Genomic DNA, 14,102 nt, shown 5'->3' with positions numbered 1-14,102 from the left:
CACTCATCGATATATCGATAGTCATCGATAGTCACTCTGCTGAGCAGCATTGTTCAGGCGATAACTGGATTTGTACCATCGCTAATATCTTGAGATCTGTTTACAAAATAGAATCGGCGTAAATGGCCGATTCAGATTCGAACGAGGTTCTAATTGAGGAAATAGACAGCAACGATGTGCCGGAGAACGAACTGGAGCAATTCCAGGAAACGGAGCCGCTGCGCGTGGTGGACATCATCGACTGCGACGCTGATGGCGAGCGGCGCTGCTCCTCCGCGGAGGACGAGGAGGAGGGTGCGCTGATTAAGCGCTATGTGCAGGGTGTCCAGTGCCTGGAGTTCCCGGACTTTTGCACCAAGCTGGAGGCTAGCGACGAGGATGAGGAGGGTAATGAAGGGGAGCCCGGGGAGGCGGCGAGCAGCGTTGACAAGCCCAGCACTTCGGCGCAGGCGAAACCGCCGCAGGAACAGTCAACTGGTGGTGGTCGTTCTGGGGGAGGTGGCTTTCGGAAAAGCCAACTCAGCACCGCTCTGCAAGGACTGATGGGCGAGGCGAACCTGAGCTTTGCGTACTGCCGCTATGAAACAGCAGAGCGCATCTGCATGGAGATCATCCGACAGAATCCACTGGCCAGTGAACCGTTCTACACGCTGGCCGAGATCTATGAGAACCGTGATGAGGTCAAGTTTCTCAACTTCTCCACATTGGCGGCCCACTTGAATCCCCAGGACCGGGACATGTGGATACGGGTCTCCGATCTGCTGGTGCAGCAGGGAAACTTGGCCCGTGCGCGACTTATCTACACGAAGGCCATCAAAATGCTGCCCAAAGTGTACCAGCTCCGGCTGCGAAAGGCGCAGCTGTTGCAAAAAATGGGCGAAACCAATGCCTCCATGTTTACGTACTTGAAAATGCTTCCCTTGATGCCGCCAGATGAGTGGAAAATGTGCCTGAATACGGCCAAAAACGTGGCCCGGTACTTTCATGTGTTGGAGAAGCACTCGCTTGCCCTGGAGGCCATGGAGGGAGCGTACAGTGTTTGTGGGGCGCGATTTAGCCTGGAGGATATCAACATCTACCTGGAACTGCTGATCCTGAACAAACAGTATGCCAAGGTTCTTCGGTGCCTGCGGGAGCGCACTAACTTTGAGTTGGAGAACGACCAAGAGGAGAGTCTGGAGCTAATATACTTCTGCGAGATCCCAGATGACTATGTCCCCGAGCTGCGTGCCAAGCTCTGCGTCAGTCTCATCCACATGCGGGCTCACCATCTATTGGGCTACCTTATCCAGAATGTCCAAGAGCACATCACTCTGACGGCGGATCGAGTTGAGCTATACATGGACATCACCGAGGCTCTGATGCAAGAGCACAAGTACGCCGAAGCCATTGCGCTGATGAGTCCCATAACCGACGGCGACACCGTAGAGTGCCCGGCATTCGTGTGGCTGAGGCAGGCCGAGTGTCTTCGTCAGCTTAACCGGACCAACGAGGCCATTCAGAGCTACGAGAGGGTGGTGCAACTGGCGCCATTCTGCTACGATGCACGGTTCACCCTCTCCGCTCTGCTGAAACAGCAGGGCCGGCACGAGGAGGCTGTTCAGGCATTGGAGCAACCGGGTGAGGCTGACGGCCAGCCGCTGATTGCCCGTCTGCTGTATGAGAGATGTGTGATGCTACAGCAGATCGGGCGCATTGAGGAGTTCTTGGATGTGGGATATGCCCTGCTCAGTCGGCACTCCATCAAGCTGTACAACCGCGAGGAGATGATGGCGGCCGCCAATGGAGGCAGCGCTTACAATTCGGAGAGCCTCAAGACCATCATCCAAATGAGAAGCAAGGCGGTTGACAGCTCTGCAGAGCAGGATATTCAGGTGAGAAATTCGCATAATAATACATATTTGCTACATTTAAACCAATTTCCTTGAAGGATCCTGCAAAAAATGCCGCCAGCGAGACCTCCGACCTGACCGTCAAGGATGAATTTGATCTCTTTCGGGAGCTTGTGCGTACGGCTTTTAAGCATGGCATGCACAGCGCCGCTGAGAAGATCTGCTTTGCCATGGTGACCACAAAAAGATTTACATACTACCATCACGAGATCGAGAGAATTATGGTACTGACCTGCTATTACAACGACGACTGTGCCATAGCCTTCTCGTATCTGCGTGAGCTTATCGCCAAACAGCCCAGCCAGACAACGCTGTGGAACATGCTTTCGCTGATGATACAAAAGGGTGACGAAGTGCGTTATTATCGCTATATGCGGCGCCTTATGCACCGACATCCGGTGGATACCAAACCGATGCGAATCTTCCAGGGCCATTATCACCTCAACTGCGCATCTTTTAAGTATGCTCTGAACATCTACATGCCCATTCTGCGCGAGAATCCCGATCCCCTGGTGGCCCTCTGCATAGCCGTCGCCTTTAACCAACTGTCGCTGCAGAAGAAGGTGCTCCGCAAATCGGCGTCTGTGGCACAAGCCGTGGCGTTTGGCCAGCGCTACAAGGAGTTACGATCTGCCGGCCAAGAGTTAGCTGATTGTGCCGCCCAGCAGGAGATCTTTTACAACATCGGCCGTATTTATCACCAGGCCAACATTCTTCACCTGGCCGTGGAGTACTATGAAAAGGCACTGGCAGTGCCCGTGCATCCGCTAATTGCGGAGCACGAATCTACCCTTGGTCTGCAGCATGAAGTGGCCTTCAACCTGCACCTCATCTACCGAGCCAATGGAAACAAGTGGAAAGCGCGCCAATATCTTATGCGATACTGTGTGGTTTGATCAGCGGCGTTCATGAACTGTTACTCGACTATTAGGTTTAATTATTGTAAATAATTTGGTTTTATAAGCACGTTTAACAAAACTAGCATTTCGCTTTCGTATGGCTAAACAGACTTTTTTCGTCTCTTCCGCAAATGGATTGTAATTATTACAATGTTACACTTTCTGCACATATTGAAATGAAAAATTTATAAAAGGATCCTTTTCGATTACATCTTTACATGTAAAGATACATGTATCTTTAGCACTTTTACCTGCTCTGGAAACATGAACCCGTTTCCATAAATTCAGGAAGCACAATGGATTTTAAAGCGGGACGCGATGCTCGTAACTGAAGTGAATGCTTAGTAATGAAATCAAGCGTTGGTCGTACGACATATGTATTTATAAAGTTTATAACGGGAAGTCCCTTTATATGCATGCCTTATCAAATATTTCAAGTGCAGTCGATGCCCATTCGGATTTCGAGTTTTGTATTAAATTTTCATAGTCATTACATACATTTCTGTAATGGTATAGAATTTATAGCTTAACAATGATAACACTTATTTGATGGCTAGAATGAAGCGTAGTCATCCCAAGGGGTTGATCTTTGGGATTTCCTAATCAAACTCCATATGATTATTTTGATTCATATTTTAGTGACTGTCAATTCAATATATGTATAATATAGTATAATTTTTTGTTTAGTACTAAACATACCGCCTAATAAAAAAATGGCTACAGTTTCTCGAATAAACTTTATTAAGAAAATGTCTCTTTTGACTCCAGTGGAGTAACATTTACTATAAAAATGATGAAGAAAGTAGCGCCTAACACGCCGGCATGGAGCAAGGACGTGACTTAACCAGGCGCTTGGAGCACGGCTGACCACCATTCTGGGGTTCGCTGACCACGTAACGATGGCTCTCGGAGACTCCGACTCCGCAGCTAACGCTGCAGGACGACCAGGCGGACCAATCCGACAGGACGCAGGCCGTGGGCTGATGCGCTCTTGAGGGATAAGGCGATCTAAGCACATTGCACGTATTCAGACAGTCGTTCTCCGTGAGGAAGTTGTTTTGGTTGCCAAGGCATCCTCCGTATCTGAAGGAGCTGCAACGCTGGGTCTGAGGATCGTAGGCATACCTCATATATGAGGCTAGACAGCGACCCGCATCCGGTGGCTGTACACAGATTTCCTTGGCCTGTTCCGCGCTTATGTGACAGTCCGTGGGATTGACGCACTCCTTCTGCTGATGCAGCTCCATGCGTCGCGTACAGTTCTCCTTATCGGGTCCGTTTTCCAGCAGAACCACCCGAGTGCGAATGGTAACTCCCCGGCCGCAGGTCGGGTTGCAAGGACTCCAGTCGGTCCACTGGGTGATGGGACATTGCGGATCAGGAAGTTCCACCTGCTCATACGTACAGTCCGGCCGCATGCACTTATTCTTCTCCACTACGGTGATATGGGGGCATCGCTTCCTTCCCAAGGAATTGACAAAGCCGCGCGTGCGCATGGTGATGCCGATGCCACAGCTGGCGGAACACTCGGACCACCCGCTCCAGGAAGTGGTCTTGCAGAGACCGGCTCCCTCGCCATTGCTGTCCACCAGGGACTGCGAGTTGGCCAGGTTCTCGCCCTCATCATCGTCTCGATCATTCGGTCCTGTACCATCGGTACATTCGGGTGTGGCGGCCACGCACATTTCCTTGGACACCAGTTGGCGATCGCATTTGTTTCGAGCCGCCGCCGCGGGATACAGATATTGTCTGCTGCGCATGCGGATTCCCTTGCCGCAACTCACAGAGCAAGCACTCCAGGCGGAGTAGTCGCTCAATCGGCATTCGGCTGGAAAACGATTGATTAGATGGAAACGATGGTTTCAAGCAGACGCAACCCACCTCTGGTGTCCTGCTCCTCTGCATCATCGGACACCTCCAGCTGAAGAGCCTGCAGGAACTCATCATCGCAGTTCCGAGAGACAATCTTCTCACGTCGTAGGTACAGCTTCGCAAGTGGAGTCATCTCACGGCTCTTGGGGTTATAAAATGGAGCCCTAGGATCCTCGGGATACATGGTGGTGATGCGATACATCCTTTCCGGAGGTTGCGTCTCTGAGTTGGGTGACTACCAAGAAAGATCCATTTAATATTTAGCAGATGAAATATCAATTGAATCTTACCATATAAGAGATGCCGTTATCAGTGCCCGCATCCCATGGAAACAAATCAAAATCCATGGACTCCTTCCAGCTGCAATCCGCAGTGCACAGATCCAGACCACTAATGCCTACCACCCAATCGGGGGAAGGACCAAACATGGACACTAGCGATACCTTCGGGTGCTTGCGATCCACTCGGAACTTGGAGGAGGTGTTCTGGTTGACGTTCGGGTACCACAACCCAGCGGCCTTAATCAGAGTGCGCAACTTGGGCCCGTTCGCACGCAGCTCCGTTTCCAGAGCAGCCGGAGAACCCCACTCCGCTAGAGAACGGAATCCAGCGGTGGCTATATGGTTCTCGCCCCAAAAAGAGAAGTTCGCCGCGTGCGAGGCGCCAATCACGTCAGAGAAATGGGTTAACCAGATGGCGAACGGATAATCCTTGGGGTGGGTTTCGTTTGACCAGATTCCCTCGAAAACGAACTGAAATGGGAAGAAAATTAGTTATGTCTCGGAAAAAATAATCTGTCTTCCTGACTTACGCTGTATTTCGCTTCATCGCAGGCGCAGCATTCCTTTTGAGCAGCAGCTGCATCAGGCTTACGTTCACAGATCACGGTGGATAGATTGCCATCGTCGGCGAACCAGGCTCTCGGACCCTCGTAGACCATTGCTGACAAGGAGACACAGCCAGAGCCCGACTCTGGGGCCACCCACATTACCTGGACTTCTGTTTTGGGCAGGTCGTCCGCCTCGGAAACTGTGTTCACGCATCGGTCGTTGAACTGGGTCAGGGAGTCACTAAACAGCTGAAAGCGGCCCACTCGCCGGGGACTAGCTGCCTGGGGTCGTCGAGCGCCAGTGTGCGCCTCCGCAGCAATGGTAAAGTGGGTGAAATGCTGGACTTTCAAGTGAGTACGGGATCCAAGTAGAAGTACTGTCAAATATTTCAAATTTAAATTTCGATAGAAAAACTACGTATCGATTAAAAGAAATCGATGCCATTATTTCTAGCTCTGTAATCGACACATTTCAGTACCTATAGTTATCTCGCTCTATCAGCCCTCTTTTAAGACGACGCGCGATTGTAATTTGTTAATATTATTTAGTTTTTAGTTCTGTAATTTTGATAATGTCTGCGTTTCTGGATAAGCTATCGGGGAGCCAGTGCGTTAGCCTGGAAAAGTGCGGCGATGTGGTTGTCTCGACCAACGACTGTATGATTGCACTTTACTGTCACTTCTGCCGGGACCTTTTCACACAACTGCCGGAGTTCTTGAGACACCTCCAGGGCGCCCATTCGGATGTGCTGCACTTCACCAAGGAGCACAATGTGTACAGCGTGGAGGAGTTGATGTCTGGTGAACAGGACGATGCCCAGGAGGATGCCCACTCGGCGGGGCACAACAGTAGCAGCGGTGACTCCAGGATACCGGCGAAATCAGAGGATTCAAGGGCCATCGATGCGTCCGAGGATAATTCGGACAATAGCCCAGTAAAATGTAAGCATATGGTGGCATATCTTTATAAATTATCGCTTAGCGTATTACCTAATCCGCAGCTGAACAAAAAGGCATGCAGAATGAAATAAACCTTCTGGCAGAAGTGACAAACATTTTATTGCAAAGCAAAGAGAGGGAACACATTAATAATGAATCAAAACCCGAAAATGGCGGATTCAATGGACCCTGCAAGAAGGCTAGTAGCGAGAGCAATTCTCTGAGAATATGCGATCTAAAGAGTCATACTATTGCAAGGACTTCGAGAAAGCGAATGAGCATGTTAAAGAACCGCATCCTACGAGTTATTGACAGCGATGTGTCTGCTAAGCGTGAAATGAAACCGTCTGAGCCCAACTACATACTCCCTATAACTGAGACCATCCAAGAAGACAACATACCTAAAATATGTTTTGAAACTCAGCCTAAGCCCATACCGAGCTCATCTAATTTAAGTGTAAGAAAGTCTTCTTTATCAGAGCCAAACGTCTCATTGGCGTGTACCAATTATGCCGCGAAAAAAACAACGCTTACCATACCTAAGCTACTGAACTGCACACCAAAGTCCAATTTACCTTGTCAGCAATCTCAGGTTTATTCCGATTCAAATGGGAGAAGTGAAACTTATCATATCTCCAAAGCAACTAGTCAAGGATCAAAAGAAATGGAGTCATTCCCTGTAAAAATAACCCAAATAGATGTTTTACCACCACTTATATTACCTGAAACTTCAACTACGCCCAATCAAAAAGAGCGTGTCAATGCCCTAGTGGAGAATAACACGGTGAATTTATACACCGCCCAAAATCTGCCCAAAGAAAAACCTAAAAAGTTTTTCAAAAAGCGTGGCGAATTATGGATGAAAAGTGAAGACAGTCCTAGCAAAAGTGTAAAAATAACAAAGTACAGGGGAAACCCTATTATAGTAAAACGGGTGCAGACCTCCAGTGCCAAATCTAGTCCATGCAAAACCCAAATACGATCTAATGACAAAACGAAATGTTTTGCTTCTGAGTTCAACAGCACAAAGATTCGCAAATTAAAGATGGAAAATTCCATCGCCCTTAAGAAGGAGGACCCCTGCTCCAATAAAAGTATCCGTTTAAGCAAAATGGCAACAATAAGCAGTTGCGAAATATTAAAAGTCGTTGGAGTAAGCACTTAATATAATTCACTGCACATTTCACATCTCATTTCTTAATCCATTTTAGTTGCCGGCAATCACAGATCAAAAACTCGAGGATACATTATTGCTAGACGAGTTAGAAACGATGCGAAAAAAGGCAGATCAATTTAGCAAAATCTACAAGAAGTATGATTCTATTTGGAATTATAGGAAAATTTTCCCTCCCGGAAAACCTGAGTTTATTTCTCAGAAAATGTTCGCTTTAACTCGAGAAGTTAACGAGACAATGGGATGCAACCTGGCTAACAGCGCTATAAAAAGCATTATTAATCAGATTTCAGTTTGGCATTACAATATATATACCAAATGTATTGTCTTGGATACCATTTCGGAAACTGCCCGACATACTTTAAAGCTATTCTCGTTTTTGCCTGTTAGTTTTGCCTACTTTTGCAAGTGTTGCGACGATATTTTCACCTTAAACGAAGACTACACAAGGCATTTGGTTTCTCAGCAAGCCCGGTATCAGTGCACAAAATGCATTAAAGCATTTAAGTACCGGGGACACTTTGAGAAGCACTTGCAAAACGTTCATCCTTAAGAAACCATGTGCCATTAACGATTCGTTAGATTTCAATTTTTTCAACACTACATATGTATCTGTCAAAAAAGGATTCCAAAAAATGTTGATAACCAATTTTTGTAAAAAACTTTACAATTTGAATTCGATGATCTTTTCTAATAAATCACCACGTTTTGTTTACTAAATACGTTTCAGTTTCTTCATTATTACAATAATACTTAAAGCATTATCAAAATAGCAACTAGACTGATCAGATGGACCCCACCACCATCTGCTCTGGATTCTCTTATCATCTCAATGGCTTTTGCTTTTAGTTTTCAAGTGACATCGATGATTACGAAACCAGCTAGCTAGGTAGCTGACTTACAATTATATGTCTTGCCGGGCACATATCCGTTGGGTCCATCGGCCACAATTAATTTGTATCCATTGTCGCCGCGTGTGCGTCGACCGTGGTTCAAGTGGGTGGGCGCCCGGGGACATGCGGTGACCGTACTAATTGTCAGCCAGATCACTACGACGAGGCGGATGAGCAGCGGCAGCGATTGCCCCATCTCCAATGCTTCACTTGACGCGTTATCACTTGACTCGATTACCAAGCTCAGCTGCAGCAACGACCGCTTCAGGCAAGGCTCAAAAACAGACTAATCAAGCCGGAGAGGCGATAGAGCAATCTTTAAGTCGAGCGGTGACCCGATGTCGAATGCTTCGGGAACTCTGATTACAAGCATTACTCGTGAGATGGTCTTGACTTTCATCTACTGGCTCCTCGAATATTTTTTCTTTCGCCTCGTGTCTTTTCTATTCGGTATATATTTCGTGGTATAAATGTTGCCGTACAATTTACAAATAATATTACAATTATATATTTCCATATCATCGGTAACAGAGTTCACTATCGTAGTTTGTAGTTCATAAATTTGTAGGTTTGCTTTCCGCTCACGAAATAGTATGATTCGTGAGGTTGCGCCTTAGGAAACTCAACATTGGTCGAGAACATAGCAAATATACTGATAAATCAAACTTGGACTGATCACACAGTTGGCATTCGATCGATAAATAGGGAATACACGTGAGAACTATAAAGCATTTAAATCACAATTGCAGATTAAGTTAATACTAAAAGGTCAAAATAGGCGTTTCCCGGTGATCCAAGAGATCTGAAAGAGTAAGTTACATGAGATTATCGACTGTTTTTAAGCGCGGCTTCAGTATCTCACCTTTTGCAATGCTCCACCAGGGCAGTGTCACATATGTGAGGAATGCGTTGAGCGGCGTTGACTGCTGTCTTCTATTCTCCTTCCAGAAATGAAAAGACTGCGTGAAGCCTCGACTAGTCCACAGGGGATTGTAGGCGCCATCGTCGAGCTCTAAAAGTATATAAGGCACACCAAATCACTTTATGTCAGTCAAAGTTATTCAAATCCAAGTACATGCATACGGAATATATCAAAAATTATGAAATAGAGCCTAGGAGATAACCTTTTATTGCCTTTTTGGGCACATCACACCAGTAGTAGATGTTAGTGCCATCGGGTGTTCTGCGCTTGGGCACCAAATGCAGCATCTTGTTAATATGAGCCTGCTTGGCTGTTCTCGGAAGCGTAGCACTGGTGGCCTCCTCGTTGCCATTGGCCGCATCCAGCATGGGTGTAAGTTCCGTGGGCGATATCACGTTTGTGATATCACTTTGCTCGTTCTCATTGTTCTCGTCCGGCTGCAGCGGATGGTTCTCTGGCTCCACAGGCAAGCCGACACACTTTTCAAAACGTTTTGGCGGGGTCTTGGGGGAATCCACGACCGGCAGCTCTTCTCGTCCACGCACGCTAATCATTAGCTTGCTGTCGCTCTCACTGAGGATGACCATTTTGGCGGCTCCAACTGCTTCTGATTCACTACCATTTAGGGAGGTAGCATCATCGGCGATCTCGTACTCCTCCGATTTGGAAGTGTCGGGCCTTGGATTGTTATTATTAACAACAGCTTTCTTCTTAGCTGCATCAATCGCTTTGCCTTTGTCCTTTCCCTTATCCTTATCGCCACATTTGTCCTTGTCCTTCTCTTTGCCGGCTTTAAGCCGCTTCGGCGACATCTTGGCCAGAAAGTTGGTCGCAGAGCCGTTGACCTTCTGATTTGAAGACTTCTTATCGTTCTCCTTGTTTTTATCCTTTTCCTTCTCCTTGTCCTTCTCGAGATCCTTGGCTTTGGCCGTGCGCAGTCTTGGAGGTATGATCCTCTTAGTGGCTACCGGGAGACTGGTCCTACGATCAGCGGCACTCAGGGAGGCGCTCCTCGTAATGCTTCCGCCCTGTTGCTTGCGTTTGATCTCTGATGGTAGCCGGAAACTACTTCTTTTGCCCACGAGCAGCTCGCTCTCCACGCTCAGGATGCTGCTCTTGGGCTTGAGACGAGTGGGCCGCTTGTCGGGCATCTTGGCCAGACAGGCGGGCGACTCGTTGGACGGATCCTCGCAACTGGGACAGTATACTTCGGACATTTCCGGGGTGTCCGTGTTCTTGGCCGACGCCCAGCGCTTCTTACATTTTTTGCCACCAAAGCAATTGCAGCCCGTGGTTGAGATTTGTCCAGTGCCGCTGTTGTCGCCGGAAACTGTGACCTCCACGGCGGCACTCAATGGGGGCGGAGTAACAGCAGGAACAGCGGCTTCCGCTGGAGCAGAGGAAGTACCCTCACCAGGAGATTCTTGGGGCAACTTTTCTTGGTCACCAGTCGCGAGTTTGTGTGTCTCGCAGTTCGGATTTGGGTGCAGTTTTGCCGCAGAGGCCGAGAAAGCAGGACGTTGCTGATCTACAAGTAGATAGATCGGTTTTTCCGTTTTAAAAGCATATACATCGACACACATGTACAACCGAGGATCGGCCCAAGCAACTTAATCGGTAATTGGCAACAGAAAGCAGTGGAAATGATAAGCCAGAATAGGGAAACACAAATAAAACCTAGGGGATCGATCGATAACAGGCGGATGAATGAATGTCTAATGAATATACAGTCAAGCCACCAAACAATTTCTAATGGGAATTGGGAATTGGGAAAATGATCGGGACTACGGAATGCGGTGAACGATTCCCGTTTAAACCAAAATCCAGTGTCAAACAATAAGCCAAACGGAATATAATTTTGGTTGTCCTTAGTGTAGTTTTTGTCCTGCTTTCTCGGCAATGTCTGGTGTTCTCTTTATATATATACTCTGGAGTCGTTTTTAGGGGCACACTTAAAGTGTATATAAATTTGATAGTTGGAAGTTGTAAAAGGAAAATCAATGGAACGACAACACATTACGAGAAGTAAATCAGGAGTATGAACGAAAATGAAAGGAGCAAGCGGAAAAGCAGCATAAACTACGGCAACAACTGTAAGCAGTAATACAATTCTAAATATCATGCAACTAAAGGATGCTCAAATGAAAACGAAACTATGATAAAGAAGTAAATGTTCAAACTGACCGTCCCGCAAATCTCCAGCCTCGATCTCTGACACCTCGCTAGCTAGCGAGTCCAGTCCCTCATTCTCCGATCGCGCTTTGACTCCTACACTGGGACTGGTGCCACTGCCCACCATATCCTGGTTATTTGAGTTCTTCGTACGCCACCCGTAGCGTGAGAAGTTATTGAGATTGGCGCTCGGGTCGCTGAGTCGTCGTTGATGTCGATAGGTGCAATAGTCATCGTTCTCCTCCTCCCACTCGTCCCACATATCAGTGGCGCAGAATCCCGGCTCGCTGGTGGGTGTCTCCACACCGGATCCTTTTGGCTTGGTCACCGCCATCTCGGCGTGGCCCTTTCCCTGAGGTCCCTTCATCCGGACAAACTCACAGCGCGTTTGGACACCAGCACCACTGCTAAACAGGCCAAAGGACATGCGTTGCGCCACCTTGGAACTCAGACTGGATTGCTATGAAGCAAAATGGACAAGTTAGGATAGGAAAATACAGAGCGTATTTCGGATTGCTCTTACCCTGGCATCGTACACCTTTTTTAAGGCATCATAGCGTATGGACCCCAAGAAGATGACCCCTTGGACTGCTCCATCTTTGTCGTTGGCCACCAGCTCGACGCACACCATCTCCCCGTCGCGTACCAAGATGTCGCTGAAAACCTCGTCGAAATTATCGACCATGAAGCAGATGTGCGGATACGTGATTTCCTCGCCCTCGCCCTTGGTGTCCATCTTCCGACGACTGGGGCTTGCGTAGACTCTCTGCGAATGCCTTCTCAGCACTTGCAGCTCCTTGGGCGACGTCCTGGTACAAATGGCCAGTGTCAACGTGTAATCGAACTGATGAATGACCATGTTGAGATAAACCGTCTCCTCCCAGTCCACATCGGGATCGCCGATGGGCAGTTTGCGCGAGTCCTTGCGGAATACCTCCACCTCAGTCTGTTTAAAGAATACAATATGTTCAATAGGTTTTTGTGGTAATTCCTGATGCTTACCTCAAATTTTGGCATTTGGCGTGAGGAGCTCTTCACGTGCTTTTTGCGCACGAAGAAGAGCAAGTCGTCAGAGTCGATGCTGTGCACGGGCTCTGTCTGGAAGAGGAAGTGGCGCACAAACAGGTCCGTCCAGTACGTGGTGCCCTGTAGGACCACGAAACCGCCATCTAAAAGACATGGTAACATATGTTAAAGTGTAATTCCATAATGAAAAGAGTAAACCTTTTAAGCTTGAGCTTCAAAGTTATGAAATCCAAAAGGACAAATGGAAAAAGTATATACTTATGTATGTATATATGTATCTTATATAATTTGTAATGTAGAATTATTATGACCAAAGCGTGGCTAAACTTCTCGAATACAAACAATATAAAAGTACACCAGTAAGAAATGGAACGAATTAATTCCCTGAATCCATTCCATTAACCATCAAAATATTTAACTATTTAGATACAAATTAAAGAAAATTATTGAAATAGAAATTCTATTTGCAATCATAGTTCTAGGAACCTTATGCTTCTGCCCCATCTTATGGATTTAGAGGAATTGTGGGGAACTGGGGGATGCTGATGTTGACCGACAGGTGAACAGCTGTTTGCGGTTTTCCCATACTGCCATTTAAGCCGATAAAAGTAAAAGCCGCTTATGTAAAGGAAAACAAAGAGGTTGCCCAAAAGTGGGGCGGAAAAGCCACGCACACACACAGGCGCAGCAGGTCACACACAAGCACACACATCCTTGGGGGTTGCCCTGCGTGACAAATCGATAAAGTGCAAATGTAGACAAATTTTCCCTGCTATGTGAACCGAATCGGGGAGCTCCGGTGTCCGGATTAGGGCTGTACCCACCATCCTTGAGCAGCTGGCGCATCTCCTTGGTGCGCTGGAAGTTGATGTCCTCCAGGAGCTGCTGCAGAGGCGTCTGGGAGCCCTTCAGGAGGGCGGCGGCGGCACTGGCGAGGGCCATCCTAAAGGTGGATTTCCACGATTCCGCGCTTCCGGATGATGAATGTCGATGTAGAATGGTGAGTATTACTATTTCACAACGTCCAACACATTACGGCCTTTGCGGGGATGGCGGCAGCGGTGCGGGAACGCTACTAGTGCTGTATATATTGCAGCATTTGTTGTTGCTCCGCGGTTGGGAATTTTTTGCTGTCGCAGAATCAAGCGGCGTAGAGGAACACCTTATCACCACGGCACATGCAAATCGCAACTGAGCAGCAGACCCTCGGTTTTTCCCACTTGAGGGTTGTTTTATCCCTTATTTGAGGTGCATACCCCTCTGTATTATCAGTCATCAGCTGTTCCCATAATTTCACCGCTTCCTTATGTTATTTATTTGAAAAGGTCGAAAATTCCACGGTTAACTCTTTTGTCTAGCTGAGCTTTTATTGTTTAATGCACAAAAAGATAAATAACAATAAATAAACTCAGTAGTGTTGCAAAAGCTGTCAATTAAACGATAACAGCAAACTTACAGTTAATCGCACAACAAGCTCAATACAA

The 14,102-nt window shown here is 47.4% G+C and overlaps 4 protein-coding genes across 5 annotated transcripts; 2 read left to right on the top strand and 2 right to left on the bottom strand.

Moving 5' to 3' along the window:
• The first annotated feature begins 39 nt into the window (after positions 1-39).
• On the top strand, positions 40-2,988 carry LOC6548231 (general transcription factor 3C polypeptide 3). The gene is made up of 2 exons (XM_001975227.3): positions 40-1,874; positions 1,931-2,988. The coding sequence occupies exons 1-2, from the start codon at positions 123-125 to the stop codon at positions 2,786-2,788; spliced, it is 2,610 nt and encodes an 869-aa protein (XP_001975263.1). The 5' UTR covers positions 40-122; the 3' UTR covers positions 2,789-2,988.
• A 525-nt stretch (positions 2,989-3,513) lies between these two features.
• LOC6548232 (spondin-1) lies at positions 3,514-8,831 on the bottom strand. Its single transcript, XM_001975228.3, has 5 exons — positions 8,508-8,831; positions 5,475-5,869; positions 4,954-5,415; positions 4,673-4,898; positions 3,514-4,619 (listed from the first exon to the last, which is right to left on the bottom strand). The coding sequence occupies exons 1-5, from the start codon at positions 8,692-8,694 to the stop codon at positions 3,601-3,603; spliced, it is 2,289 nt and encodes a 762-aa protein (XP_001975264.1). The 5' UTR covers positions 8,695-8,831; the 3' UTR covers positions 3,514-3,600.
• On the top strand, positions 5,939-8,325 carry LOC6548233 (protein teflon). The gene is made up of 3 exons (XM_001975229.3): positions 5,939-6,434; positions 6,494-7,584; positions 7,643-8,325. Exons 1-3 carry the CDS (start codon positions 6,065-6,067, stop codon positions 8,156-8,158), a joined length of 1,977 nt encoding a protein of 658 aa, XP_001975265.1. The 5' UTR covers positions 5,939-6,064; the 3' UTR covers positions 8,159-8,325.
• A 102-nt stretch (positions 8,832-8,933) lies between the features above and the next one.
• Positions 8,934-14,083, bottom strand: LOC6548234 (uncharacterized protein KIAA0930 homolog). Of its 2 annotated transcripts, XM_001975230.3 has the most exons (7): positions 13,443-14,083; positions 12,595-12,761; positions 12,116-12,538; positions 11,605-12,052; positions 9,623-10,948; positions 9,361-9,510; positions 8,934-9,300 (listed from the first exon to the last, which is right to left on the bottom strand). In XM_001975230.3, the coding sequence occupies exons 1-7, from the start codon at positions 13,558-13,560 to the stop codon at positions 9,260-9,262; spliced, it is 2,673 nt and encodes an 890-aa protein (XP_001975266.1). In that variant the 5' UTR covers positions 13,561-14,083; the 3' UTR covers positions 8,934-9,259. The 2 variants fall into 2 exon arrangements, with proteins under 2 accessions (XP_001975266.1, XP_015011750.1); XM_015156264.2 differs by lacking the exon at positions 9,623-10,948.
• Positions 14,084-14,102: the final 19 nt, after the last annotated feature.

Source organism: Drosophila erecta, unplaced genomic scaffold (genome assembly GCF_003286155.1).
Source record: "Drosophila erecta strain 14021-0224.00,06,07 unplaced genomic scaffold, DereRS2 tig00000092-arrow-pilon, whole genome shotgun sequence".
Classification (NCBI taxonomy): Eukaryota; Metazoa; Arthropoda; class Insecta; order Diptera; family Drosophilidae; genus Drosophila; species Drosophila erecta.
Note: the sequence above shows the minus strand (reverse complement) of the source record. Positions and strands in the feature narration are given on the sequence as shown.